The 25,834-nt window shown below is 33.2% G+C and overlaps 1 protein-coding gene and 1 long non-coding RNA gene across 3 annotated transcripts in view; one reads left to right on the top strand and one right to left on the bottom strand.

Moving 5' to 3' along the window:
- LOC143249284 (uncharacterized) overlaps positions 1–25,834 on the bottom strand; it is a 56,638-nt gene that overhangs the window by 16,454 nt on the left and 14,350 nt on the right. The gene's annotated exons all lie outside the window — the stretch shown is intronic.
- LOC143249273 (uncharacterized) lies at positions 1,465–12,864 on the top strand. Of its 2 annotated transcripts, none has more exons than XM_076498831.1 (4): positions 1,465–1,537; positions 10,857–10,993; positions 12,071–12,160; positions 12,686–12,864. In XM_076498831.1, the coding sequence occupies exons 1-4, from the start codon at positions 1,480–1,482 to the stop codon at positions 12,791–12,793; spliced, it is 393 nt and encodes a 130-aa protein (XP_076354946.1). In that variant the 5' UTR covers positions 1,465–1,479; the 3' UTR covers positions 12,794–12,864. The 2 variants fall into 2 exon arrangements, with proteins under 2 accessions (XP_076354946.1, XP_076354953.1); XM_076498838.1 differs by lacking the exon at positions 1,465–1,537 and adding an exon at positions 3,403–3,445.

The raw sequence follows: 25,834 nt of genomic DNA, 5'->3' as shown, positions 1-25,834 counted from the left end.
TAAGAACAACATAAAGGCAACCAGAACAAGTAAACTTCAACAGTTTTCTAAATAACGTGTCATACAACATTGCAAGTAAACTAGCTAAATAAATAAAAAAATCATAGATAATTAAACGAACGTAGAGACAGATATGATACGATATCATATCACATCGTAAAGACAGTTCTATCTCTATGTTGTGTTCATTTGTCATTTTCATAACAAACTCCTATTGTATCTAAAAAGAGTAAACACGTTTTTCTTTCTCTATTTTTGTGGGTATTTGTTAGTTTGTACTTAAGATATATGTTTTTTGCTCATTTTCAATATTACTGTAATCTGAATTTTAATTCTATTGGAAAAATTCTGTCATACTAGTTGTAATGTTATTTTGTTCATGTACTCTTACTCATGATGATGTCCTGGCATGGCCTAGCGCGTAAGGCGTGCGACTCGTAATCCGAGGGTCTCGGGTTCGCGCCCGCGTCGCGCCAAACATGCTCGCCCTCCCTTATATTGACGATCAATCCCACTATTCGTTGGTAAAAGAGTAGCCCAAGAGGGGGCGGTGGGTGGTGATGACTAGCTGCCTTCCCTCTAGTCTTACACTGCTAAATTAGGGACGGCTAGCTCAGATAGCCCTCGAGTAGGTTTATGTGAAATTCCAAAAAAACAAACAAACAAACTCCTGATGACGATAAGCCCACTTGAAGTACAAATGTATTCTCAAGACGGTTGGTATGGGTATTAGAACTTTATTTTAATTAAAGTTCTACTACCCATACCAGCAGTTTTGAAAATACAAGTGTACCTCTGCACTTTGGTTGTATTTTATAGAATTTTGTGGATTTTAATTATTTTTTTTTGTAAATATCCAGACTAAGCTTTTTAAATTAAAATATTTGAAATATTATCGTACTAAAATAAAAGTCTGAGTTGAACGTTTTAAAATTCAGTTGAACATCAATTAATTGTTATAGGTGGCGCTAAGGTTGAATATTTATAGAGCACGTGAGTACCAGTGATTAAAATGTGTTAAATAATTAATTTGTCGTCCGTTTGTAAGTAAAAGTACAATTATTTACTATTTATGTTATTGATTATATAATGAGTAATCCGTTTGGTTAACATAAAATAATTATAATTTACAACCTAATTTGTATTAACATTGACGAGAATTTTAGTAATGTAGTAAGTGCTACTAATTACTTTAGACTAACGTATAGTAAGTTAATACTGATGATAATACAAATATATTAGCCTCTTTTCTTTGTAGTAATGCTACCACAACTGGTACTTTTTAACATATATTTATATAATTTAGAGTTTTATATGTTTAATTATATATATCTATAGTAATAGTGACTATTGTATAATACTGTTTGTATGTACACAACAGTATGCATTTTTCAAATTCAAGTGGCGGAAGTCGTGAAACGAAAACTGAACCTATTCCTAAATATTCAGTAAAATACTATTATAAACCTAGCTTTAAAAATGTACATTTATCCTGCTGATTCGCAAGAATTAGATAATATTTTCAGCTTCAACTTCGGTATGATCATCCCTAATGTTTCGTTTCTAGAGAAAAAGTAAATTAAAATAGATCTTTAATTTCCCCATAAGATAACCTTTCCTTTAGCAAATCATTTTAGCAGTTATCTTAAGGATCTTTTTAAATTCAATATCCTTTCTTTGATTAGGCCTAAATCTCAACAGCATTCCAAGTGAAACCTAATTAGGGATTTGTATGGACTGAAGATAATTAGGCAATGGTCTGATTGTTCAAAATATATATTTGTTTGTTTCTTTAACAGTTAAAATGTTACATTGATTATTTCACTAAATTTGTGAACTTTTATGGCAAAAATACCCCAGGTTGTAATTTCTTGTGAGTATATAAAGAGTGCCTATCATTTCTTCAATATTATTTTCTTTCATGCATCTATAGTGTTAGTGATAGATTCTACATGTTGATGCATCAGGATTAAATTTTGGAATGTAGCTTTTCTGAGGGAATGGAATTCCAGATTATTTTGTAGTGTTGTGACATTAAATATAATGTTTCAGACTCATTATACTTATTGAAAGCTTCCAGTCATTAAAATTATCTTGATACTAATGAGCTGTACACTACAGTGTAAATTCAAATATTTCTGTTGTTTGTATTTGAAATGAGAGCAAGCCATCAGGGATGGCTGGTTTTCCAAATCCATGCCAAGATGTTCCCTTTAAACTTTTCATTTGAGATTGCTTTAATCTATTATTTACCTACAAATTTGATCGTTCATTCATATTTGACTTATATTGCAAAGTCCCAAAAAATTTTTACTATTGGCCTTTGAAATACTGGAAGGTCACAGATAATTACCTATTTTGTTTATAATCAGTAGGTTTGTACATAAACATAATAATTTGGTTAGTTTTACCAACAGCAACTGACAGTGTACTTCAATGGCTAAAATGACTTATCTTCCAGCGTACTATATTTTATTCTAAGTAATGCTGTTGATTGAATTTTCATTGACATTTTTTAATATGGCTCGTGATAATCTATATCTTGTATTTATCAGATATTGGGGAAAATTCTTCTTTTTCTTTTACTTGTAAATTCTTAAAATTGCTATAATAAAAATGGTGTTCAAACAAGGTGGTCAACATATGAATTAATCAAAGTCATGTTATAGTACTTCATGATATCTTTGATACAACTCTAGTTACTTAAGGTTGTCATAAGAAATGTTTATTAATTTACTGATTATGTCCCTATCAGTGTTATTAATGTAAATAAGGAAAATTAAAGGCCAAAGCAATGACTTTGATTAGTAGTATCATTCCTGCAGAATGAGTAACCATCTTGCAACCCAACCACTTTTACACATGACATTATCAAAAGCATTGCAGAGTGCTTCACATTTAAAAAGTTGTTATTGAAAATTTCTGTGAAGAACAGCATTTATGAACCATATAATAGCTGTGTCAAGTGCTGATGAGGTGTTTTTCTGAAAAACCAGAGCTCTTCAGGTTGGTTATGATATGAAGGACAACAGTGGTGGAGATGCTGTTTATATTAGAATATTCCAAAACAGAACTTTCCTACACTTGCAAGATTAGTTTTCCTGTTTTGTACTGCCTTTGTATGTAAAGTTTTTATAATGCATATCATAAGTCTTCTATACCCTTCTACTGAATCAGTGATTCCAATGCATCTCTTGTGTAAATCATCATACATCATATTTCCACAAAGTGGTTTTTCCTTGCTTCAGTAATGTTTTCCCACTATATTTTTAGAAGAGTTAGATTTACTCTTTTATTTTATCATAAATTTTCTTGTTTGTTTGGTATCAAGCATGAGTTCCAAAATAAATGTTACCACTTTGGGTATATCTTATTTTTCTGATACCATAATTCATTCCACAGGTGCAGATGACCCATTGGGAGATTTATCAGCCTTCATTTTTGGGTAGGTAGAGCATTACAAGGCATCCTCTGTCTCTTGCTGTTACCCCTCTTCCTTTTGAGCCTGGCTGATGGGGATTTTAATCAAACCCAAACCCTACTTGAGGATTCTGTTAGGCTCTTTATAGTTTTCTTGAATTTTATTTCTCAGGTATGTGATGTTTTGTTTATTGCTCCTATTTTTTGTAACTTACATCCTCTCTTTCACATGATTATGCCTTCCAACCTTATTCAATTTTTTCCCCATCTCCTGATATTTAGGTCACATTGAGTGTTTCTCCTCCCAGTTAGGTGATGATGTTAGTATACCTCATTTTCTGCAGACTTCAAATCAGCCTGGTTTCTCTTGTCATTCTGTGGACTGTCCATATCTGAACCAACAACTGTTAGGTTTACTTTTGCCTAATTGTGGGGGAAGGGAGCTGATCCTCCTGTTCACTGTAGCAGTGCTCAGTATTTCTACCTTTGTCTTGTTCCAACAACTCTTGTGGGACCTCTTTTAAACCTGTAAGAGGCTCTCTACAGGAACCATGAGGGATTTGCTGAGGACATTTTCTCGTTCTTTTATTTATATGTTGACCTGCCTATTGTTTTTGGCTATGGCTATGCAAACATGGCTTATTTGTTGATGGGACATTTTTGGTCATGATGCTATATCATCACTGACCTGTCTCCTATCTCCTCCATGGGCCTGTTGGATAACCCCATTTCTAAAATGTTTTGTGTTTTAAATGATTCTGAAGTCTTTTGAAGTCAAGGATAGCTTTGGTCCAAAAAAAATATAACCTTTCTCATCCGATGGCCTATTTGCCTTAGTTTGATTTATGAGTGGCACTAATTCCTGTCTCCAGTCCCTCCTTTTCCCAGCTCCTTGTTGTACCACTACTCATTGTGTTTCACGATAACAGAATATGCTGACAATGGTTCCAGTGAATATTTGGGAGGCTTGTGTCTGATGGGACATCTTCTGGCAACCTCCACTCATTGGTGGAGCCATTTCTTCCTCAATATTTGGTTTCACCAAATTTTACCAGAAAGATTTTTCATACTTTTTTAAGCTCTTTTTCTGTTATCCCACTGTCTGTTTCCTTTCCTCCTCATTGAGATACATACAATGCAAAATCAGGGGTGCAATTCCCCTCAGTGGGCTCAGCAGATAGCCCGACGTAGCTTTGCTATAAGAAAACAAACAAACAAACCTTGAGATACCTTCTCTCAACAGCACATCTGAGGCAGTGTGAGACCTCACACCATAGGCTATCGAACCTACTCCTCATGTTTCAGGGGGTTTCCTCCCACCTGTTTATAGCCCCCCAAAAAACAGGATTATAGGTGTCATCAACCTATATATATGTAAAAATGGCTAGTTTGTGTTGAGAAAATTTTTTATGCAGAGGAGCAAACAACGTTTTGACCTTCTTCCATCATTGTCAGTTGTTTTTTTTGTGAACCTGATGATGACTGAAGAAGGTTGAAACGTTGTTCGTTCCTTTGCATAAAAAATTTTCTCAACCCAAACCAGCTGTTTTTACATATTTATTCTCTACAAGTGGGTTTTCTTGTCATCTCTGATTACTAGTCATTAATCTATTCCATTTCAATCAGTATGTTTACACCTCAATCTTTAGTATGGAATCCTACCTTACTCTTAGATATTTGTTTTTTCTTTGAATTTTTGAAACTCCAAAATGGATGTCTAACACTTATTTGTATATTCCTATACCAGAGCATTCTTGTCCCTATCCTTGGTTTGTCAATTTTGTAATTGTGTGCAAATTTTGTGCCCTAACTTTTGGGATGGCTTTGGTATCTTGCATTTTTTGTCAGTAGGTGTTAATCTTAACTCTGTCTTCCTGTCTTGAGGTTGTGCTTTCATTTTTATAGGGATGACTGGCTTCTCATTGTTCATTCCAAATGGGAATTGGTCTGACATATTCATCACTTCCTTCTCAAAGATACCCGGGTAGGCTGGTTGTTCAAATTGTAGAAATCATTTCTTGTCTTACCTATTACCTTGTTTATCTGGGTGTTTTCATCACCCATCTCATTTGGGCCTAACCTTCTGCTCTCTAGCTCTGTTCTTTGAAATTGGCTGTTCAGAATGTCTCATTTGACTCTTTCGATTTCTGCTTGTAAGGCTCTATTGCTTTTGGGGATGTGGTCTTTGACAATTTTTTATTGTTATTTGACAAGACTCATATTGGTGGGTATCCTGCCAATGCTTCTCCATGACCAGATTTACATCTGTTAGTAGATGCATCCTTTCAGGGCTGGAGTGTGTGGATTGATTCCCATTAGACTTTGGGTCATTATTTTATGGGAGAACATTCTCTTTATATAAGCGTTCTTGAACTTTTTGCTAATTGTCAGGCTTTGAATCACTTTCTTCCCATCTACAGATGATAAAGAATTGTGGCTCATATCAATCACCAAAGTGGTACACAATTGAGAACTATGTGTCTTCTAACATTGGATTTTCTCTTTTTGGGCCTACAGTTATGATTTCCATTTGGTGGTGTGTGTCAGGTACTGGTTGCTTTCAGTCTAGTGGCTGTGTTGTGAATTATAATTTCAAATACACTGAAACTTGAGTTAAATGATAATTTAAATTTAGAAGTTAATTAAATGTTGATATGTATCAAACTTATGATATTTGCCGCAAGATTGATGCGAACAGTTTTCTTCTTAACACAAAGGCATTTTAATACACAAACAATAATGCAACTTATAAACTGTTATTACAAATAAATTATATTGAAACATTTTACAAACTTGCATACAGTATTGAATCTTTTATCTGATCTGAAACTTTCTTAATATTCTGTCAAAAGTTTTGGATGAACAAATTAATTTTGAATTTATGATATAGACAATTTATTTAATAGGGAGCAAGCTAGCTCATTGTTGATCACGTGAATTTTCCCAGTTGAAATTATATAATGCTTTTGTAAACATGCTAACATCCATTGGTAATCCAATGAAGTGTAATGGTTTGTAATGTTTGAAATATGTAAATGTTCCTGGCTAAATATCTGAAGTTCCCAATTAATAACTGTTAACTTTTGAGGTTTGTAATATACCAACTGTAGCAAATCAATAATATATACTATCTCTTGGTGCCTCTCATTGGTTACGTGTTATAAGAGTTAGATGAATTTCTAGAAATTTCAGCTGACTTAACACTACTGATGATATGCTAGTGGTTTCTTAAAATATATTATTGATTCTTATTCTTACACTCAAGCATATTCTACAAATTTAGCAACTAGGCAGGAATTTTGCAATACACATTGAACGGTGTAATTTACATGCATTTCCAACTATATATTTTACTGAAACACCAAAATTAAAATAAATATATAATAGTAAATCCATCACATCTTCCTCTTTAGAGAATTAAAAATTAGCATTAGACAACTTTTTAACTAAGGTATTTTTTGTACATTGTTAACAATATATTAAGAACAATACATTACCAAAAATATTATACAACTTTAATAACTGACAGTATATAATGCAATCAATACAAATAACCTTATGATCATGAAACTGCATAGCATTATGAATGTTATCTTTTTGGTAAAGTCACAAAACAATGAACATATCACAAGACTGAGAGGTTCTTTGAAAGCTGGGGTAGGTTTCAAAAGGAGCAATAGGAATTTTCTGGTTAGGTTTTTTGACCACTTGACAGGTATGACAAGTTTTACAAAACTGGAGAACATCTTGCCTAATTATTGGCCAAAAGAAATGTCTTGGAAACATCTATTTCAGAGTCCAGTCCTCTGAAGCAGGCACATCTGTAGGTCTCCATTTTCTCATGAGCACACCATTTTTGGAAAAATAACAATTTTGAACTTTCTCCAGTTCATTTTTTGATAGTGTATATTTAAATGGTGAAGAAATCTCTGGATCCTCTTCTTGCTTGCTAATCAGTTTATTTCTAGGAACTTCACCTGGTGAACCAGATCTCTCACATTCATCATTCTCACTCTCCCAAAAATTGCCAATAGGACAGTCATCCACAAGATCCCTGTTGAACCCAGAAAATTACTGAGACAATTCTATATCATCCACTGATAACATGCTTATCCTTTGTATTTGGTTTAATTTCTTAGCCTGAGCTTGAGTCGCAACACATGAGGGAAATACTTCAGGACTTTCCTCAACATCACCACCATCCTTAGGTGAACAGTGATTGGTTCACTAACCATCTTGGGTTCAGTAACAACTATTCCTCTGTCATATTGTTTCCCAACAATAATGGTACACTCTTAGTTGGCAGAACAAGTCATATTCCAACCATAACTGGTCTCAAAACTAGATCTGATGCTAAGTAAATATTATCAAGAGGAACATTAACAAAGCTACTCTCAGTACCCTGAGCAATAACAGATTCACCAGTGGCAGAACTTGAATTTAAAGGCAATAAACTTTCTAACAACAATACAGCCACCGAGTATCATGTAAAATACATATAGATATGGGATTATCAGTTTTGTCAAAGACACAGAATCAACAAACACAAAAGGTCTGAATTTCTCCCAGATTAAATCAGCCTTTATATCAGTGACCAAATTTGGTCATCTTAATCCTATACCATATGCTTCAATTATGTTCTCGGTTATCCTAACTATAGTTCTGATATGTTGCAATAAAAATAAAATTGATAAAAATAACATTTTGTTAACTCAGTCCAGTCCATGCTGCAAGTTATTTTTCTATGCTGAAAATGTATTTCTGATAGATTCTTCCCTCATCTCACAAAATTAGCTTTTTCCATTTTGTGCTGTCCTCTGTGTGCAAATGTTTTTATAACACATGCCACAAGTCATCTGCACCTTCGTATTTGAATCAAAGTTTCCAACATTTTTCTGATGCAGAGCTTACCCTGGACTAAATTTTTCTGTAGCCAGTCTATTAGCCAAATGATTTTTTTGGTAGCCAATTTTAGCGAGTGTTTTAGCCAGATAGGTTTGATCCGTAACCAACCCTCCAGCCAGTCACATACGATAAGACAGTCAAAGAATAAATGACAACTAAGTTCTTATCATACATTTTATTTCAATGAATTTATCATTTATCAAATTTATTACAAAACAAAAGTTTCACAATTACAAAGTTCAATGTTTTTCACACACAAATCATTACAATAATGACATGGGAAGACGAGTCAATAAATTAAAAGTAACTGTTATTACATGCTGCTAAACAGGGTCTCTCTAGATTTGCAAACCAGGGAGAAGTTTTGCTCTAATTTTACAAAATTATGGAAAAGTTTACAGTCAATATCATTCTTTTCTTTTATATATAATCTGTATAAGATGACTTTTCCTTGAGCTTATGAAGGGTGAGGTTTGGTCTGTTTTGGGAGACCACTTCTCCCAAGTCTCTCTAGTGAGAGCCCTGCTTAATAAAACATACATCATCACTCAAACATCACCAAACTAAACTTGTGCCATTAGATAATGTAATTACACGTGTGAAAGCCATCACAATCTTTGTGGTCGTCCTTTAATTATAGCACCGCTAATCAACCACATATAAATGAGTTATTCATGTCAAGCCGTTAGGTTGCTGTTGATTGAACAATTTTTCACACGTTTGTCGATCCTGACCATGATCTTGCATGAATGCAGACGGGTTATTGATTTTTATCTGCTTATCGCATAGTTGCATTAAAAAAACGTTGATGCAGTGAACCAGTCTAGCATTTTGTAAACAGTGTTTTGCCGGTATATTCGCCAATTACAATTTTTCTTTGCCAAAAAACAAAAATAATAGCCATTGGCGAATATGGTGAGTGACAGCATGAGCCCTGTAATGCAAATCATTATGTATCATCTCTCAACCAACAGGAGAAGATTACTATTACATGATGCATTTGAATCCCCCTATTTTCAAAGTTTGGCAGAAGACATAAGCACTGGAAAATTGTGTGAGAGAGTATGGTAAGTGCAAGTGAAGTATGTATCAGCCATTTTATTACCAATCCTTTTACCACTTTCCAACCAATCACCTTTTCCTCCACATCTAAAGAAATTCTTTTCTGTAAAACCTCTTATGTGGCACCTTGTCAAATGCTTTCTGGAAATTCAGATACATCAAATTGGCACTCTCACGTATGTTGATGATGCTTCAGAGGATACTGTATGCTTATATTAAGAGGTTAAGATTGGTTATACATGTAGGACTAGAAGTTTGTCTGTTGTATAAAGTAGAAAATGGGATGGCACAGATGGATCAAGGAATCTATTTACTCTAAATGTTCATATGTTACTTGCTCTAAATAGAAGCAGTTATTGCTGCAATTCAAAATATTTTATAGCAGTACAACTAAATTGTAACAGCACTATGTACAACTTAGTTGAAGTCTTTCAAAGATAGTAATATGTATAAACAATTTATAATTTTGCTATTTTACATTTTTAACTTGTTTTTTGATTCTTAAGCTTCATACTGAATATGAAAGTTTTGTATGAACAATCTTCTTGTAGCTAAAAATTGTTCCATATTATTGGTAATTGGAATAAAATTATTCCACTCACACTGAAATCATTTTCTCTCTTAGCCACAAGGATGTTAAAATGTGATGGTCAATCCCATTTTTGTTCTTAAGAGTAGCCAAAGAGCCAAATATGAGTGATGTGATTGTTTCCCTCGAGATTGTTACTGCTAAATTAGGGACAGCTAGTGCAGATAACCACTGTGTAGTTTTGTATAAAATCAAAACAAACAACTCAAATACATAGGAAGTCCAAACTGACATTCTGCATGATTTTAGATTTTTAATGTTGGACTGTTAGCTGATAATATTCTTCAGGAGATAATTTGCCAAAACATGGCTGAGGTGATTTGCCCTGAATGATTGTATGGGCTTTACGTAGTTCTACATTGCACAGAAAAAAATGTGGGATTGGTTCATCATCAGAGCACTGATTTTAAATAACTCACAAAAGTTGTGTATTTATTTGATTTATGTCTAAAAATACATAACTTGCATAAAATTGAAAATTTGCTTGGGGAAAGTCATGGAACACTTCCCTCATTGTTGTTATTACTGGCTAGTTTTTATAATTTTTTGCTGACTTCTGAATGTCATATTTGGCAACCCCTGGTATATGTATACCATAAAATATATATGATTATCAACTTTCAGTAAAATCATGCTAGAATTATAAACCTTCTTCCATAACCTTTAGGTGATAATTTACATTAAATTAAAAAACTGTGGCACAGATATTCTTATTAACAAGATATTCTCATGTAACAAGTCTTCCTTTTTTTATTGTTATTTTTACCAGATACGTAATTTTTGTATTGTAAAGGGCATTTACACTTATTCTCAAAAGTAGTGTAGAATTATTAGATCTCAAGCACAGATCTACTGAAGATTTAAAATATTAATCTTTCAGAAAACTACTTGCATACGATCCAGTATGGGACGGAATCAGAAAAATCGGCAGCAAAACATGTTTTTCAAGTTCCAATTAACAGAGTGAACAAACAAAAGGAGAAAAGAAGTAAACCAGTGACTTCAAAACTTAAACGAGTTAGAATTTTTTCAATTATTGAACAGTTAATATTTGCATAAGAAACATAGTTTAGTTTCAGCAAAATATAATGTGCTAAAATTTATTAGTTTAATAAATTATTAATTTTATATAAATCATAATTTACTAGTATTTCAGGTTACAGAGTTTTTAGTTATTCTGTTATAATTACCAAAATCAAAATAAGAAATTTTATTTATTGAGTTATAAAAAAAAATATTGAACATGAAGAATTAATGTTCTACAAGCCATCTCTTAGTTTGATGTATTGGAATGATAAGTGTTTATGTAAGCTTAGGATACAGTCATCAAATTTCTGTTGAGTTTGTTAAACATGAAGAATGTAGAGGTAAGTCATTAACATTGTTGCAACAACTTTTATTGTCCATTGCATTTTCAGTCTGTAAATGTAAATGACAATGTATTGGAATACTTGGCACCTACATGGTTTTATATACTTCAACTCTACTTGCTTAATTTTCTATTAATATCTCAAAATTCTAGAATGTCTGTGTTTCATGCAACAAAAGTTATGGAACTTTATTTTTGACTTGAGGTTCTTATCATAACAGAAATACTGTTTTAAATATTGGTTCTGACATTTTTGGTCAGTACACTACATTAACTTTGTCATAACTAACATTTTCAGTATTTTGTGAGAGTAACACTAATGTGACACACAAATATATGAAAAAATATATAAATGTAATTTTATATTGCTTAGTTAAATAAGTGCATAAAACTATCAGTAACAGCTTTCAGTATTCAAGAATAAGATTCAGGTCCATTTGTTTACAAAATATGCATAAAAAATGGTAAATATTCTCATTTCTCATTTTAAAAGTGAACTCTATTACGGTTGTTTTTATTTAAATTAAAAACATATTCCAAACTCTTAGGATCTGTTCCTCAATAGTGATAATTGTTTAAACATTTTTCATTTGTGTTTTCAAAATATACATCTGACAAGGAGTCTTATGTTGGTAAAGTTTTATTCCCATTGGTATTAAGAATAACATAGTAACTTAAAATATTTCTCAAACTTATTGGAATGACAAAATATTTGTATATTCTAGATAAATGCAAAAGACAGCATTCAAAAACTTGATGAAAACTTGGTTAATATACGAAAGACCATCAGTTCTACAACAGCCAAGACATCACAGGTACAAACTATGTATTTGTAATAAAGATAATTGTACAATTTGATATTAATAAGGGAAAGTAACTATTATACATTTCAGTCCAAATTGTAAATTGTAGCTTACATCATGTTGCATATTAAATTGTTTTGGTAAAATTGATATCAAGAATTCATAGTTGTGAAATTTTTAAGTTTATTTTTCACAAAAGAAGTAATTCTTGTAAGGAAATATATTCTCAGTGATAAAAAAGTTATAGGATTGTTGCTGAAATTTGATACAAGTTACTTCTGTATGAAGAAAATGTAATCAGAAGTAAATACAACATACTCTGTTTGTACATTAGTTATTCCATTACATTTTCATGTTTGTGATAATTGTAGCGTATGTTTTAAGATAAGTTGTATAATTACCAGTGGATGATTAGACTTATTAAAGTATTTTAGAAAACATAATTTGAATATAAATTAACAGAGGTGTATAATTTTAAAGCACTTTTTTTTTATACTGTATAGCATTAATAACACCATTTCTTATTTGTTATTACAGGAGCAAAAGTTAGTTATATTACAAACAGTAGCAGTACCACAACCAGATATGGATCAAACAATAAATGATTTAGCAGAAATGTGTCAATTAGGAAAAAATAAAAAATAAAATATTGTTTTTCTTAAGAGTAACTTGGTCTTTGTGCATTTGATTTGAAAATTAAAGTATAATGTTTCAAATTTGAAGTTTTTTGAGGTGTTCACTTGACCTCATAATGTTAATAATCACTTTCCTCTTACCATACTGTAAACTGGTTTATTTGGTTTACTTCGGAGGTTTGTACATAACTAGATATTACATAGAGTTCTAATTTTTTTTATTCCTAATTTGTGGTGATATGTTTTAATTTTACCATTTTGGAACATATTTCTTTTTCTGGATATACCTTTTATAGGTGTTTGCTGTTGACACTTAATGATCGGAAGATTTTTTTTAACCTATATTTTTGTGAAAGAAGTACCTTTTGCAAAGTTCTTTTCCAGTTTCTGATATAAAACATTCATATACAGTGAATCTGTTTGGATATCAACACTAGATTATTTTTCATGTAGACAAATCTTCATGATTGACAGAGCAAAAAAATAGGTGATGATTATTACAGACCACAAAATGCTAGTACTAGTAGTGGATTCTATTACAAAAAAATTTTTCTTAGAATGACAACATGCAGTGGATACCAGTTTATGACAGTTTTTCTGAGAAGTCTTCAGAGTGATTTTTGCTACAACCTTGTCAAGTCACACTGCTCCAAATCAAAGATACATAGAAATATTAGTTACATAAACACATTATGTTTGTTTATACAGGAAAACAAATACATAATACATGCTATTAATAGTATCCATTGTATTCAAAGTGTCTAACCAGTTTGGATGTCTCAGTAATATGGAAGAATTTGTGCATGACAAATATGTTCAGGATAAGATTTTACTGTATCTGCAAGTTTTGAATTGGAGTTTCTGGTATTAGTCACATGTTAGGACCCACATTCTAGTTGTGTTTTAAGATATGACCACAACAGTTACTTTAACCCTTTCATTGCAGCAGTAGTGTTAATTTTCTGTGTGAAGGTTTTCTACTTTTATTATTTTGCAGTATATGATATATAATTTTAAAGCCACTAAAATAGGTGATGTTTTCACAGTAAACTTTTTTGTTTGTGGCATCATATTTATTTAATTTTTAGTCATAGTAAAAAAAGGAATTACTTTACAAATTATATTGACCTACTGTTTTCAGTTATGTTAATTTATTTGTGCCCTTTTTACAAGCATCCAGTATTCAAAACTTAGGATAAATTGTGGAGCTTTTCAATTCTTGCTGCCTTAACATTTCTAATGTATGTTATATTCAAAATGAGTGATTCAAATATCCAGGTGTCTTAATAATATGGAAGAATTTTAGAGGGGGAAAAGGATGTTGTAGAAAACAAAGAAATAACTGTTTATACAGTTATTTTTTCTGAAGTTTATAAATGCTGAATTGTGACATACAACTGCAGAAGTGTAGAGCCTTTGTTTTATCCCAAACTTTCTGCACATTCTCCTTTTGAAGATATCCAGTAGTTATATGACTTTGTCGTGTGACCTATGTGAGGTATATTTACTAAAAAATTTATGGTTTCTTCTAATGACTATTATAGGGTTAAGTAAGGTAAATACTCTCATATATGTGAAGAAAGCTAGTGTATGTTGTGGATTCTATGACACGATGCATAGGTACCATCAGATATCATGCTGTAGGCATCAAGACATATTGCAGTGAAAGAGTTAATTTGTAATTATGTGGTTTGATTTTGAGAACTTTTAGAACCAACCAAGAGGATTGTTAGTGGATCAAACTTAAAGTTAAAGAACATATTTAAGGGTGAAACAGGGGTCACAGCTGTTATCAACTATTGAACTTTTGTGTATATAAAATATTTTTGTTGCTAGTAACAGATTAACTGTTTATCACTGAATGAAAAGTTTTTGGTATGTACACAGTAATGAAAGTTTCAGTATTTAAATATTGACACTAATAATAGCTCTTGGGTAAATACACATTATTGATTTGCAGTCTGGCATGACTCTGAAAGGCAGTAGAATTTTCTTTCGGTAGAGAACTTACCTTGTCTTGGAGTTTTCATAAAACTGTTTTGGGTCTCACATTGATTACTTGAGCTAAATATTGATTGCTTTTGTTGCATGCAACAGTTGTAGTCCTCAGTGCCGATCATGACTGCTGCAATAATGAAGAAGGAAGCTGATTTACTTGTTTTAATGTGGATGTGTATATGAAATGTTTTATACTTAAACATTATGTAAAGCTCAAAATTTTATTTGTAATTTATGGAAGTTTTTGATGTTGCAACTGTTTTAAATATACTATATACTTTATCCTGAAAATATCTCTAATGGGAGGATGCTTTCTAATTGCTGTTAGCAGTCAGTGATTAGAAGATGGCTGATTGTAAGATTTTTGCTTAAATTCCTCTCAATGTGGATTCCTATACATGGTATCTTCCTTTCCACCCAGGCCTGGTATGGCTAAGTGTGTTAAGGCATTCGACTCATAATCCAAGGGTCGCTGGTTCGAATCCCAGTCACACCAAACATGCTTTTTTATGCCCCCACTGGTACAGTGGTATGTCTCCGGATTTGCAATGCTGATCTCAGGTTTGATTCCCCTCAGTGGGCTCAGCAGATAGCCTAAACAGCTCTGCTATAAGAAAACACACCCTTTCCACCCCCACAAAGATGTTGATTTCAAGTGGGATGGGTTGAGGTTGTAGTTGACTTGGTATGATCCATTGCACCCTAGCCACTCTACACCATGAGACTTGACTTTTGTTTACACACTTTTCTTCCTTATGTGATTACTTAAGGGTTCAGATAATTATTCTCCCTCAATTCTCTCATTCTTTGACATGCTTCTATCCTTTTTCTCCACTCTGGATGGATGGACAAAGAGTATACATTGTCTGAAGTGGTGAGGTTTCCTTCTTCAGATCTTCTGATCTGACTCATTCATCTATGGAGGTATCCATATCTATCTATTAACTTTAAATCTAGTGTTAATCAACTGAATCATAAAACCTCAATGGCCAGTTCTGATGTAATATCCCTCTTCACAGAAGTCCCAACCACTGAAGCCTGAAAGATAGCTTCAGAACTTTATAGCCAAGACCCCAACCCATTGATACACATTCTCAGCAACCAATTAGCAACCCTTATAGTATTCGTTACCACTAAAGTGAACTTTATGTTCAATAACCAAAACTACCTGCAAATAAATGGGCTAAGTATGGGGAATCCCATGTCATCAGTTATAGCCAACATTTTTACAACACAGATTGAATTTCAAGTGAGCAGTTCAGCCTTATATCCACCACTATACTGGTACTGATATGTTGACCATACAATTGCTAGATTCACATCTACAGAACACAAACGTAGTTTTTCAACCATGTTCATCTCTATATACCGTAACATTAAGTTCACATCTGAATAGGCAAAAACTAACCAAATAGCATTTCTTAACCTCAAGATCACTAGAACTGATACACAATTCAAACAGAAATTCACAGAAAAATCTTTCATCCTGTACTAGGCTATACATTCCCTGGGACTCAGCACATGAAACAAAACAAAAACTCCACATTAAGAAACCAAATAAACACAGCCACGAAACTATGATCACCTGATAAAGTTAAAGATGAAATTAACAAAATAAAACTTCTTCACTCAAATTTTCTTCAAAAACCGTGGAAAAAATTATACACACACATACCTAGACCAACAACAAACAAATAACAATAAATCCTGAGATACAACAAACTAAAACCTATACTGCTGCATACCATATGTTCCTGAAATCAGTGAAAAGTAATGAACGTTTGGAAAAACTTAAAACACAACATTCCAGTAAACACTATATTTACTCAAAAACCAAGTACAAAACTAAAGTCCATAATATGTAAAAATTACACTAACAAACACAACACCAACATAATTTATACAATGCAACAACTGCCAACAAAAAAACCTTCACACGTTTTTGAACACTGCAAATCAAGTAGGGAAACAAATATAAACCAATTCCAAATCAAAGAAGCCCTACTTATATGGTAACTAAAACCAAAATTAAACCAATATAAAGGAATGCCTTTATATCTATACTAATTAATAACCTAACATCTAACTGAAATGCCCCCTACAATCCCTTGCCCGTTTATACTCTCATCCTTAAGATGTGCCTGGCAATGGTCATTTGAAAATTTTCTGTCTTTGTTAACCTGAAGATGACCTAGGAAAGTTGCAATGTTGTTCTCTGCTTAATTTGTAAAAGTGTAAATACTTATACCAACTACATCCTGAGATACATTTTTATCCTTCATATGCTTCTGGGAGTATGCATGTTCTTTCCCTTGCATTGGCCACTCCTTCTATTCAATGTGGGATTCTAGCTAATCTTATAACTGGAGGGAATTACTGTATCAGAAATTGTAAGTTTTCTTTGCTGAAAGTGTATTTCCAACAGGTAATTTCTTCCACTCGCACTTCCCACCCTTCCTTCTCACAATCTTCCTGTACTTCTGTCAGACTTTGAAGTGGTAGCTCATTAGAGATGCAAAGAGGGAATCACATGAGTATACTATTTTTGTTATTGGTGTAGATGTGACATGATGATATGATGATTCACATGGAAGAGGCATTGAAATCACTTGATTTCAAGAGAGGGAGTGATGAATGAAAATAACTAATATTGTGACAGGAGAGAAGTACCTAGTAGAAATACATTTTCAGTACAGGAAAAATCACAACTTCAACTGTTTGATGTATCTTTTTCACTCATATAAATGAAATAATGCAATGTACTGAGTTTGTTTTTTTAATATTTACTTTGTCTGCTTGTCATTGTCAAAGCAAGTTGTCTGAACTGGAATGTGAGGCTCTATATTTCTAACCTTAGCTGTTTCTAATGCCTGTGATTCAGGCACTTATGGATTATTGCTTCACGACTGAGATGTATACAATTTTCATTGCTCTGGTTCATGTTGAAGCTAAGTGATACACTAATTGTCAATCTGCAGTAACTGGCTTAACTCTTTGAAAGCCCTGAGACTGTGTAAAGTGCGTTCTCACCCATTTCATTTTGGCGGAAAAGACTAGCTCATTTTTTATTATAATCTATCTCTGTTCAGTTTTTCTAGATTCTCATTCAGTCATGTTGCTATTCATAGGATTAGAGAGAGGAAGTTGTCTGAGTATAACTCAAAATTGACCAGTTTCCTTACCAACCTTTTTTATACATGAGCTGACATTCAGGTCACAACTATCCAAGTTGTTACTATTGCCATTATCAGTGGTATAATTTTAGATACATCTTATCGTTTGTCTTGGATATTGGATTGTGTCACTGGAAAAGATACTTTTCAGACTGATTGTGTTCTTAGTTTTTTATAAGGCTATAGGTCTTTTAATTCTATTTAATATTTTAACCTTGTTTGCACTATAAGAAATTAAAAACAACCAAGGACTTTGTTTAGATTATAATGTTCTATTTTCCTCACTTCTATTATGTTACTTTTTTTTTTTTATTCGTGCTTGTTTTCTTAGTACTCCAAGACTATCCACAGTTGGAATAACTTGAAATTTTACAATAGTCATAAACATGAATTAAGTTATTTTTTTGACAATGATGTGAAATATTTTCTTCATCTCTATCAAATTTTCAATGTTTCAGGTATTTCATATCTCAACTATTTCTGGAAAGCTTTTAAGACAATCATTAGAGTTCTATAAAATTTCCAGTAAATTCTTTTTATTTGTTTCTGTATAAAGTTTAGAATTTTGTAATGAGTATATCCAAATTTTTAAAACTAATTTTATGCATGTAATAACTATTTAAAATGAGCACACATTTGTGCTAACATATTTGTTCATATATGCAAAACATTAAATTTCTGTAAACATGATGGGCAAAACACACATAGCCTGTTGTATGAAGTTGTGCTTTACAAAAATTAAACTCTTACAGTTAAAATTTTCATACAGAATTTTTCCTTTTAATATATGAACTCTTTAGAGAAAAGAGTCATTGCTTGAAATGTAAGTACCAATAACCCATACACAATATTTCATTCATATAAGGATATCTTGATAGGCATGGCTTGCCAAGAGTCATGAATATCACCACCACATACTCAGATGTTTTATCTATTAAAAAAATCTTGATAGCCATGGGTTCCAAACACCCATGTAGTTCCAAACATGGAAAATAATTTTGAAATTGCTATCTTTATTTAAACTTAGAAGACTCATTTATCAGAATAGTGAGCCACATCTCTCTGATAGAACATTTTTGTTTACCTTTTGTGTGTTCTACACTTTGCAGGGTAAGCATCTCGTCTTCAAATTCACACTTATCCAAAGACAAAAAGATGTAATTTCCTTACTGAAAGTTCCCAAATCAAATTGAAATGGATCATGCAAAAATTCAAATATCAATTTCAAATTTTTAAATTCAGAAAAACGTAGATTTGTGATCCAGCTTACATAAAGATCATCTTTAGCATCAGAGAAATCAGTCTTTATTATTTTCTAGAAAACTATTCAACTTTGCAAAATGTGTCAAATCATTCTTTTGTAATTGTTCCTCAAGGAGGTTTAGCTGTAATTGAAATTCATGAATAGACTGTGATTGCTCGCTTATTATTTTACACCTTTCCTGAAGCATTGTATTCAAATTATTCAAGTGAACCATCATGTCGCATGGAAAGTGCAAATCACACTGCCATGACTAAGTTTCAATTTCAGGGAAATTTTCAATCTTACCTTTTTCAACAAGATATTCTTTATTTGAGGAAATAAGGAAGTAGATCTATGCAAGCACCTGCTGCTAGATATGGCTCGAGTTATGAAGTGTCATTACTCCACAATCAATTTTAAAGTTTCCTAGTGAGTCAATGGTAATTTTTTGCACTTAAACACTAAAACTCAGGATTCAGTACTTCGAGATGGACAGAGCGTAGATAGCTTATGGCGCTAAAACAAACAACTTAAGTTCATTAGCCAGCACAAAAAAAGACTGTAAAACAACAAAGAATGAAATCGAAGAAAATAGTTAGTTACCTATACTTTTTCTACTCCCGAAAAAGAATGATCAATTCTTCGAAAGCTCTCTAGTTTTGGGGTCCTTTGGATTCTGCTTGATTTTTTTATGATTCTGTGTGTTAATTTTTTCATCACAGTTACCTATGAGGAAGTAAAAGCAAAATACAGATTTAAGGAATAAGTTTGTAATGTTATTTATGCCCAATACAACACAAGCAAATAAGAATGGAAAGTAGACATAATAATTGCGACACAGGTTGGTAGAACGCAAAACCGGACTGTTAAACTGTAGAATTCAAATGCAGCTGAGAAACTATTGATAAAATATTGCGATTATTTACGACTCGGATCTTCTAAAATTTTATTTACTTTGCCTTCCAGCGATGATATCTAATTCATTACATGGCTTTCAGTTTTTGCATGCAAAATTTATAGCTGATTGAATTAAGTTACAATCTTTCATGGTAAAAGGTGGAAATGTTGATAGTTTCGCACGTTACACTTCCTTTTGTTTTATCAATCAAATGCGTACGTATTATAATGAAAGTCCTATGTATTGTTTTCTGGATTGTACCTGTAGTGCTCATATTTCGAGGTATTATTAGTTTCTGAGCAATATACTGGGTGTTAAATGTATGATTTATATATGGTACTCTGTGACACAAAATTGCACTTTCAGAAACCTAGCTCAACTTACTGTTGAAGTTAGATTTTTTCAAGGCATCATTGGCTCTAAGAGAAATTTATTCTTTCGGAGTAATGATTACATAAGATTCGATTTTCAGTGTCCCGGTATGGCCAGTTGTTTAAGGGTCGTGGGTTCGAATATCCATCACACCAAACATTTTCGGCCTTTCAGCCGTTGAGACGTTATGCTACGATCAATCCCACTATTCGTTGGTAAAAGAGTAGTCCAAGAGATGGTGGTGGGTGATGATGACCAGCTGCCTTCTCTCTTGTCTTACACTGCTAAATTATGGACTGCTAGCGCAGTTAGCTTTCGTATAACCTTACGCGAAATTCAAAAACAAACAAATTAGAATTACGGTTGTTGTATGATGTAACGTATGGAGATAAACTATTCTCTCAGTAAATGTTATATAAAAAATATATTTCACTATTCATTCACAAACCATTAACTTAAATAAACGAAGTCCTGACATTCAATGAGGGATAACATTAATAATATTGGCCTTTTAAGTATCTTCAGTGCAGCTAAGACAGCAGCTTCGAAGCTAATGCGTAAGTGCTATTTACAGTGTAAATATTTCAGGTTATATTTGAACTTGTTTTAAAGCCTGAATGCTTTACATGATTACCACTGTCTAGTTGGAATACAACATTAAACTCGTTTTTGGTTTGACTTAGAAATCGTTCCCAAAACGTGGATTACCCGAATCCTACCGATACAGATCAATCTAACTCTTGGGAGATGTAAATGTCCTTATATGTGGGCCCGGCATGGCCAAGCGTGTTAAGGCATTCGACTCGTAATCCGAGTGTAAACTATGAATGGCTAGAGCAGATAGCCCTAGAGCAGCTTTGCGCAAAATTCAAAACGAAAGCGCAGCTAGTCCTCGTGTAGCTTTGCGCGAAATTTAAACCAAACCAAAGCAAACCCATTAAGGTAACTACATATATATATATTTTCTATTTCAAAGCAAAGGATATGAAAGACGAAGAGTTAAAATGATGGCCTCCATTGCGATTCATTTTCTAGGCATGTGAGTGTTATTTATAATTAAAAAAATATTTATTTTGCAAATGAAGTTGTAATTTCAATTCGTATCTCCAATGAAAAATCCTGTTCAGAAAACAAAGATTTTAGCTTTATTAAAAAAGCCTTTGTATCATTTCTATGTAAGCGATCTTAAATGCGAGCATAAAATACATATATAGTGATTATATTTTTTCCTTAGATTTGAATCTGATAATTTTCACTTTCAAACAATTTATTTTGATGCGACTGAAACAGAAGTTAGTGCAAAATAAATTCAGAACGTCGATCTTTCTCTAGCATTTAAAAAAAAATGCAGCTACCAATAAATACCCTCAGAGGAAAATGTTGCGACATTACTGACTTGCAAAAAAATCTAGATTTGAAATACGTAAGAGTAAAAAGAGAAAAATTATGCACCTGCTTAATAGACAATATGAAAAGTACAGGACTCACTCATTTTTATTATTTGGTATTTAAAAAGCAGGAAGAATAATATTCTCTTTAAAGAATGTGCTTCAATCGAATATCATCCCTTATATAAAAAGTAAATTTATTTGTGTAATAGGTGGACTTAGTTGATTTGAATATAAGATGTAAAGTTGACACATTAAGTAATACACGAGAAGCTTTAACTTGATCTAATCAAGATCCATGAAACTAACATAAGGTTTATTTTTTGGTTGTTTTTTAATTTCGCGCAAAGCTACTCGAGGGCTATCTGCGCTAGCCGTCCCTAATTTAGCAGTGTAAGACTAAAGGGAAGGCAATTAGTCATCACCACCCATCGCCAATTCTTGAGCTACTCTTTTACCAACGAATAGTGGGATTGACATTATAACGCCTCCACGGCTGAAAGGGCGAGCATGTTTTGTGCAACCTGGATTCGAACCTGCGAATTACGAGTCGAATGCCTTAACCACCTGGCCATGCTGAACCTAGCTAAAAAGAAAACTCTGTATTTATGTATTGCACAATGCTATGAATTGTGGTTGCCCATATCTGTGTGTAAAAATCTGCCGAAACGTTGTGGAAACATAGAAAATCTGCAGTGTTTTATATAGTGCATCTTCCGTGTTTAATATTTGCAAAACTAGTAAGTTATTATAAAAATGTAAATCAAGTAGATATACTCGTATTCAACAAACAATGGGTAAAAAGTCTTTCATTTTAATGTATCAAACATTTTTGCCAGCATAATGCAAATAAACGTATAGAAACATAATTTTCCGTGCATAACAAATAATCTTGTACAACAGTGTAGAAGCTGACAAACATCAAAACATAGTAATTTGGTTTACAAACGACTAAAGTACGTCTTCTTGTATGTCTATTGATTATGGCAACAAAAACAAACTTGCTGGAGTAAACTGTATAAGTGACTTATTACTCTTACTGTGTGTAAAAGTAACAAGAGGTGAAGATTAGGATTATACGTTTTTTATTTTTTTGATCGATGTTCCTTTTACTAAATTCGAGTTGATTAACTAGCTTGATTAAACTTAGGGAAAACTTATTAATTATCGTCAAAAGTTATTAAAAATTTCGGGAAGCCTGTAGATTCCGTGACTTCTGAGGAATTTCGTTGTCTGCGGATTTGGTCTACCGTTACCTATGACCTTATACAAACCCAGTTCACTTCAGAATAGAAAACATTGCCAAGCTCAAGAAATATGGATATACTAGCAATATGTTTAATTAAGATTATATTTGCATCAGATTCTTAAACCTTTATAAGGATCCAATAATAAAACAAAAAGGGAGGGAAACAACAAAGTAATGGTCACATAGTTCAGGAATGGGACACTATGAAGACATTTCCCTTCAGTAATTTATGAGCATTAAACCTTGACAATACCTTGTAGAAGACGTAGTGCTAACGGTCTTTCAAGTAAACCTTCCATCCTTCCACCAAATCAAGAGTGAGGAGAATGAATGAAAATCAGGGTGGAGACAAAACTATTTAATGCTGTTATTAAAAGATATACCTTTAAAATGCATGAATACAACTGCTCCACAGTATAGGCCGATATACAACCGCAATTTCTTCTAGTGACCAATGGTGAAAAAAAAAAAGTAAAATAGTTGTTTTTCGAGTTTCGTAAAAGGCCACTGTATTGTTATGCTCCTTCACTGTAATTGTTTAACTGTATTATTTATGCTTCCCCATTTTATAAATACCAGTTATCCAGAGTAACCGGGCGAGCTGGAGCGCATCCTAACGTTTGTGGTGTTATCCATGGAATACGTGACATTAAGAAGTTCCACATTTTATATTTATTTTTATAGTTCTTATCACATAATTAGATTCTTTAACAAACACATATAAAGAATCAGATATAATATTTTCAGATACAGTAGATATATATATATATATATCTATGTGAAAGGCGGAATACCCCTTTAATAATAACAACATATATATTTAAATATACTAAGTTAGTACTATTATTATAATGAAATTAAGTAGGGTACTTGTTCACATTTGTACTAGTAAGCGTTTTGCTATGACTTGCACGTAAAACGAAGGTTTATTTCATTTTTGTGATGCTGATATGTCATAGAACATCGGCCTGAGATAAAAGTGGATGTTATTAGTTCTTTAGTCGCAGAACTTAACTAAAATTGTTTGTAATGTGACAAAGAGGTTTCTTTGGAATTAAACACAAAGCTACACAATGGGCTATCTGTGCTTGGCCCACCACGAGTTTGGAAACTCGGTTTCTAACAGCGTCAGTCTGCAGATTCATCACTATCCCACTGGGGTCAACAAAACAAGAAAAATTATAGGGATTCAGATGCCTGATTCAGAATATTCTGTGAATAATGCAGATAGGAAAACTTACTGATTTCATTTCCGGTTTTTTATTGACAACGTACCACAACGCTTATCGCGTTGATTTTGAAAAATAGTGAGTAATGCCTTAATATTGGTAAAAATTATAAATCATTCGTCACTTATTAAACAAAATTACTCGTGTATTGCTTTGTGTTTATTTACTTAATCTGTTACATGCACGTTCAAGTTTAGTGTAGAGGACTGGCAAGGTTATGTAATCATTCTCTGTTAGATTTTTGGGTTTTCTTATAGCAAAGCCACGTTGGGCTATGTGCTGAATCCACCGAGGGAAATAGAACCCCTGATTTTAGCGTTGTAAATCCGTAGGCTTCCCGCTGTACCAGCGGGGTACTTCTCTGTTAGAATATACGTTTTAATTTTGAACTCTCAACCTTTTTTTCTATTCCTATGAGATATGAAAAATGGCACAAACTTTAAATTAAAAAAACGCCATCTACGAATTAGTCAGCAAAAACGGGATGTCTTGTATTTAATAAAGACATCAGTCATCTGCTGTGTGTATTCCCGTTGGTAATTACAAGCCGAGAAATTATTTTATTAAATACTTACAAAAATATTTCATTGCTGAATTTGTTTCAATTCATATATTATATATACTCTTAAAAAAAAGAAACGCAAAAGGGATATTTTTGTTATTTTAAAGAAAAATATATGTAATAACGTTACAAGCTCAGAGTATGTGATGTTACACGTGTTAAGGCACTGATTGTCAGACCAAAGTGACAATAAAAGTTGTGCACTTTGAAAACGGAGGAAAACATCGGATTTTTCGCCAAACGCATTCGTGTCCAATAAATTTGTTTGAGAGATTTGCATGTTCTGCAAGTGCAACATGTGCAAAATTCCTATAAAAGTGACGGGTTCTCGGTTTCCATAGCTCAGTGTTAAGCCACCGACACGCAATACAGTTACGCCAAGACTGACTGAAGCACAACGCGACAACGCCATTGGTCGCTTGGAAGCAGGCGAATTTCAATCAAATGTTGCCAGAAGTGTGAATGTCCACCCAAACACCATCACAAGGCTATGGAATTGTCACCAACAACATGGATCAACTTGTGACCGTCCACGATCTGGCAGACCTCGTGTGACCACGCCCGCACAAGATCGCTACATCCGGTTACGTCACCTTCGGAATAGGACCACCACTGCGACGTCTACTGCCTCAACCATACCAGGGCTGCGTAGGATTTCCGATCAGACCGTACACACCCGTCGACGAGATTCTTAGGCCCCATGTGCCCATGGGCATCATCATGGTGAACGTCAACGACGTTTTTCAACATGACAACGCCCGTTCTCACACAGCCCGACTCACCACTGTCTTCTTGAGACACCACAACATCAACGTTCTTCCCTGGCCCTCCAGATCACCAGATTTAAACCCCATCGAACATCTTTGGGACGAGTTGGACCGACGTCTGCGACGGCGACAACCTCAACCGCAGACTTTACCTCAGCTTGCAACAGCTTTG

The sequence above is a fragment of the Tachypleus tridentatus genome, chromosome 1 (genome assembly GCF_004210375.1).
Source record: "Tachypleus tridentatus isolate NWPU-2018 chromosome 1, ASM421037v1, whole genome shotgun sequence".
NCBI classification, from domain to species: domain Eukaryota; kingdom Metazoa; phylum Arthropoda; class Merostomata; order Xiphosura; family Limulidae; genus Tachypleus; species Tachypleus tridentatus.
Note: the sequence above shows the minus strand (reverse complement) of the source record. Positions and strands in the feature narration are given on the sequence as shown.

Bases quoted from the DNA above. Each gene is read 5' to 3' on its own strand.
- LOC143249273 (XM_076498831.1), top strand. From the start codon at position 1,480: ATGTACATTTATCCTGCTGATTCGCAAGAATTAGATAATATTTTCAGC. The intron at 1,538-10,856 runs GTATGATCATCC...TTAATCTTTCAG, and splicing joins TATTTTCAGCTTCAACTTCG to AAAACTACTTGCATACGATC. The intron at 12,161-12,685 runs GTACAAACTATG...TTGTTATTACAG, and splicing joins CAACAGCCAAGACATCACAG to GAGCAAAAGTTAGTTATATT.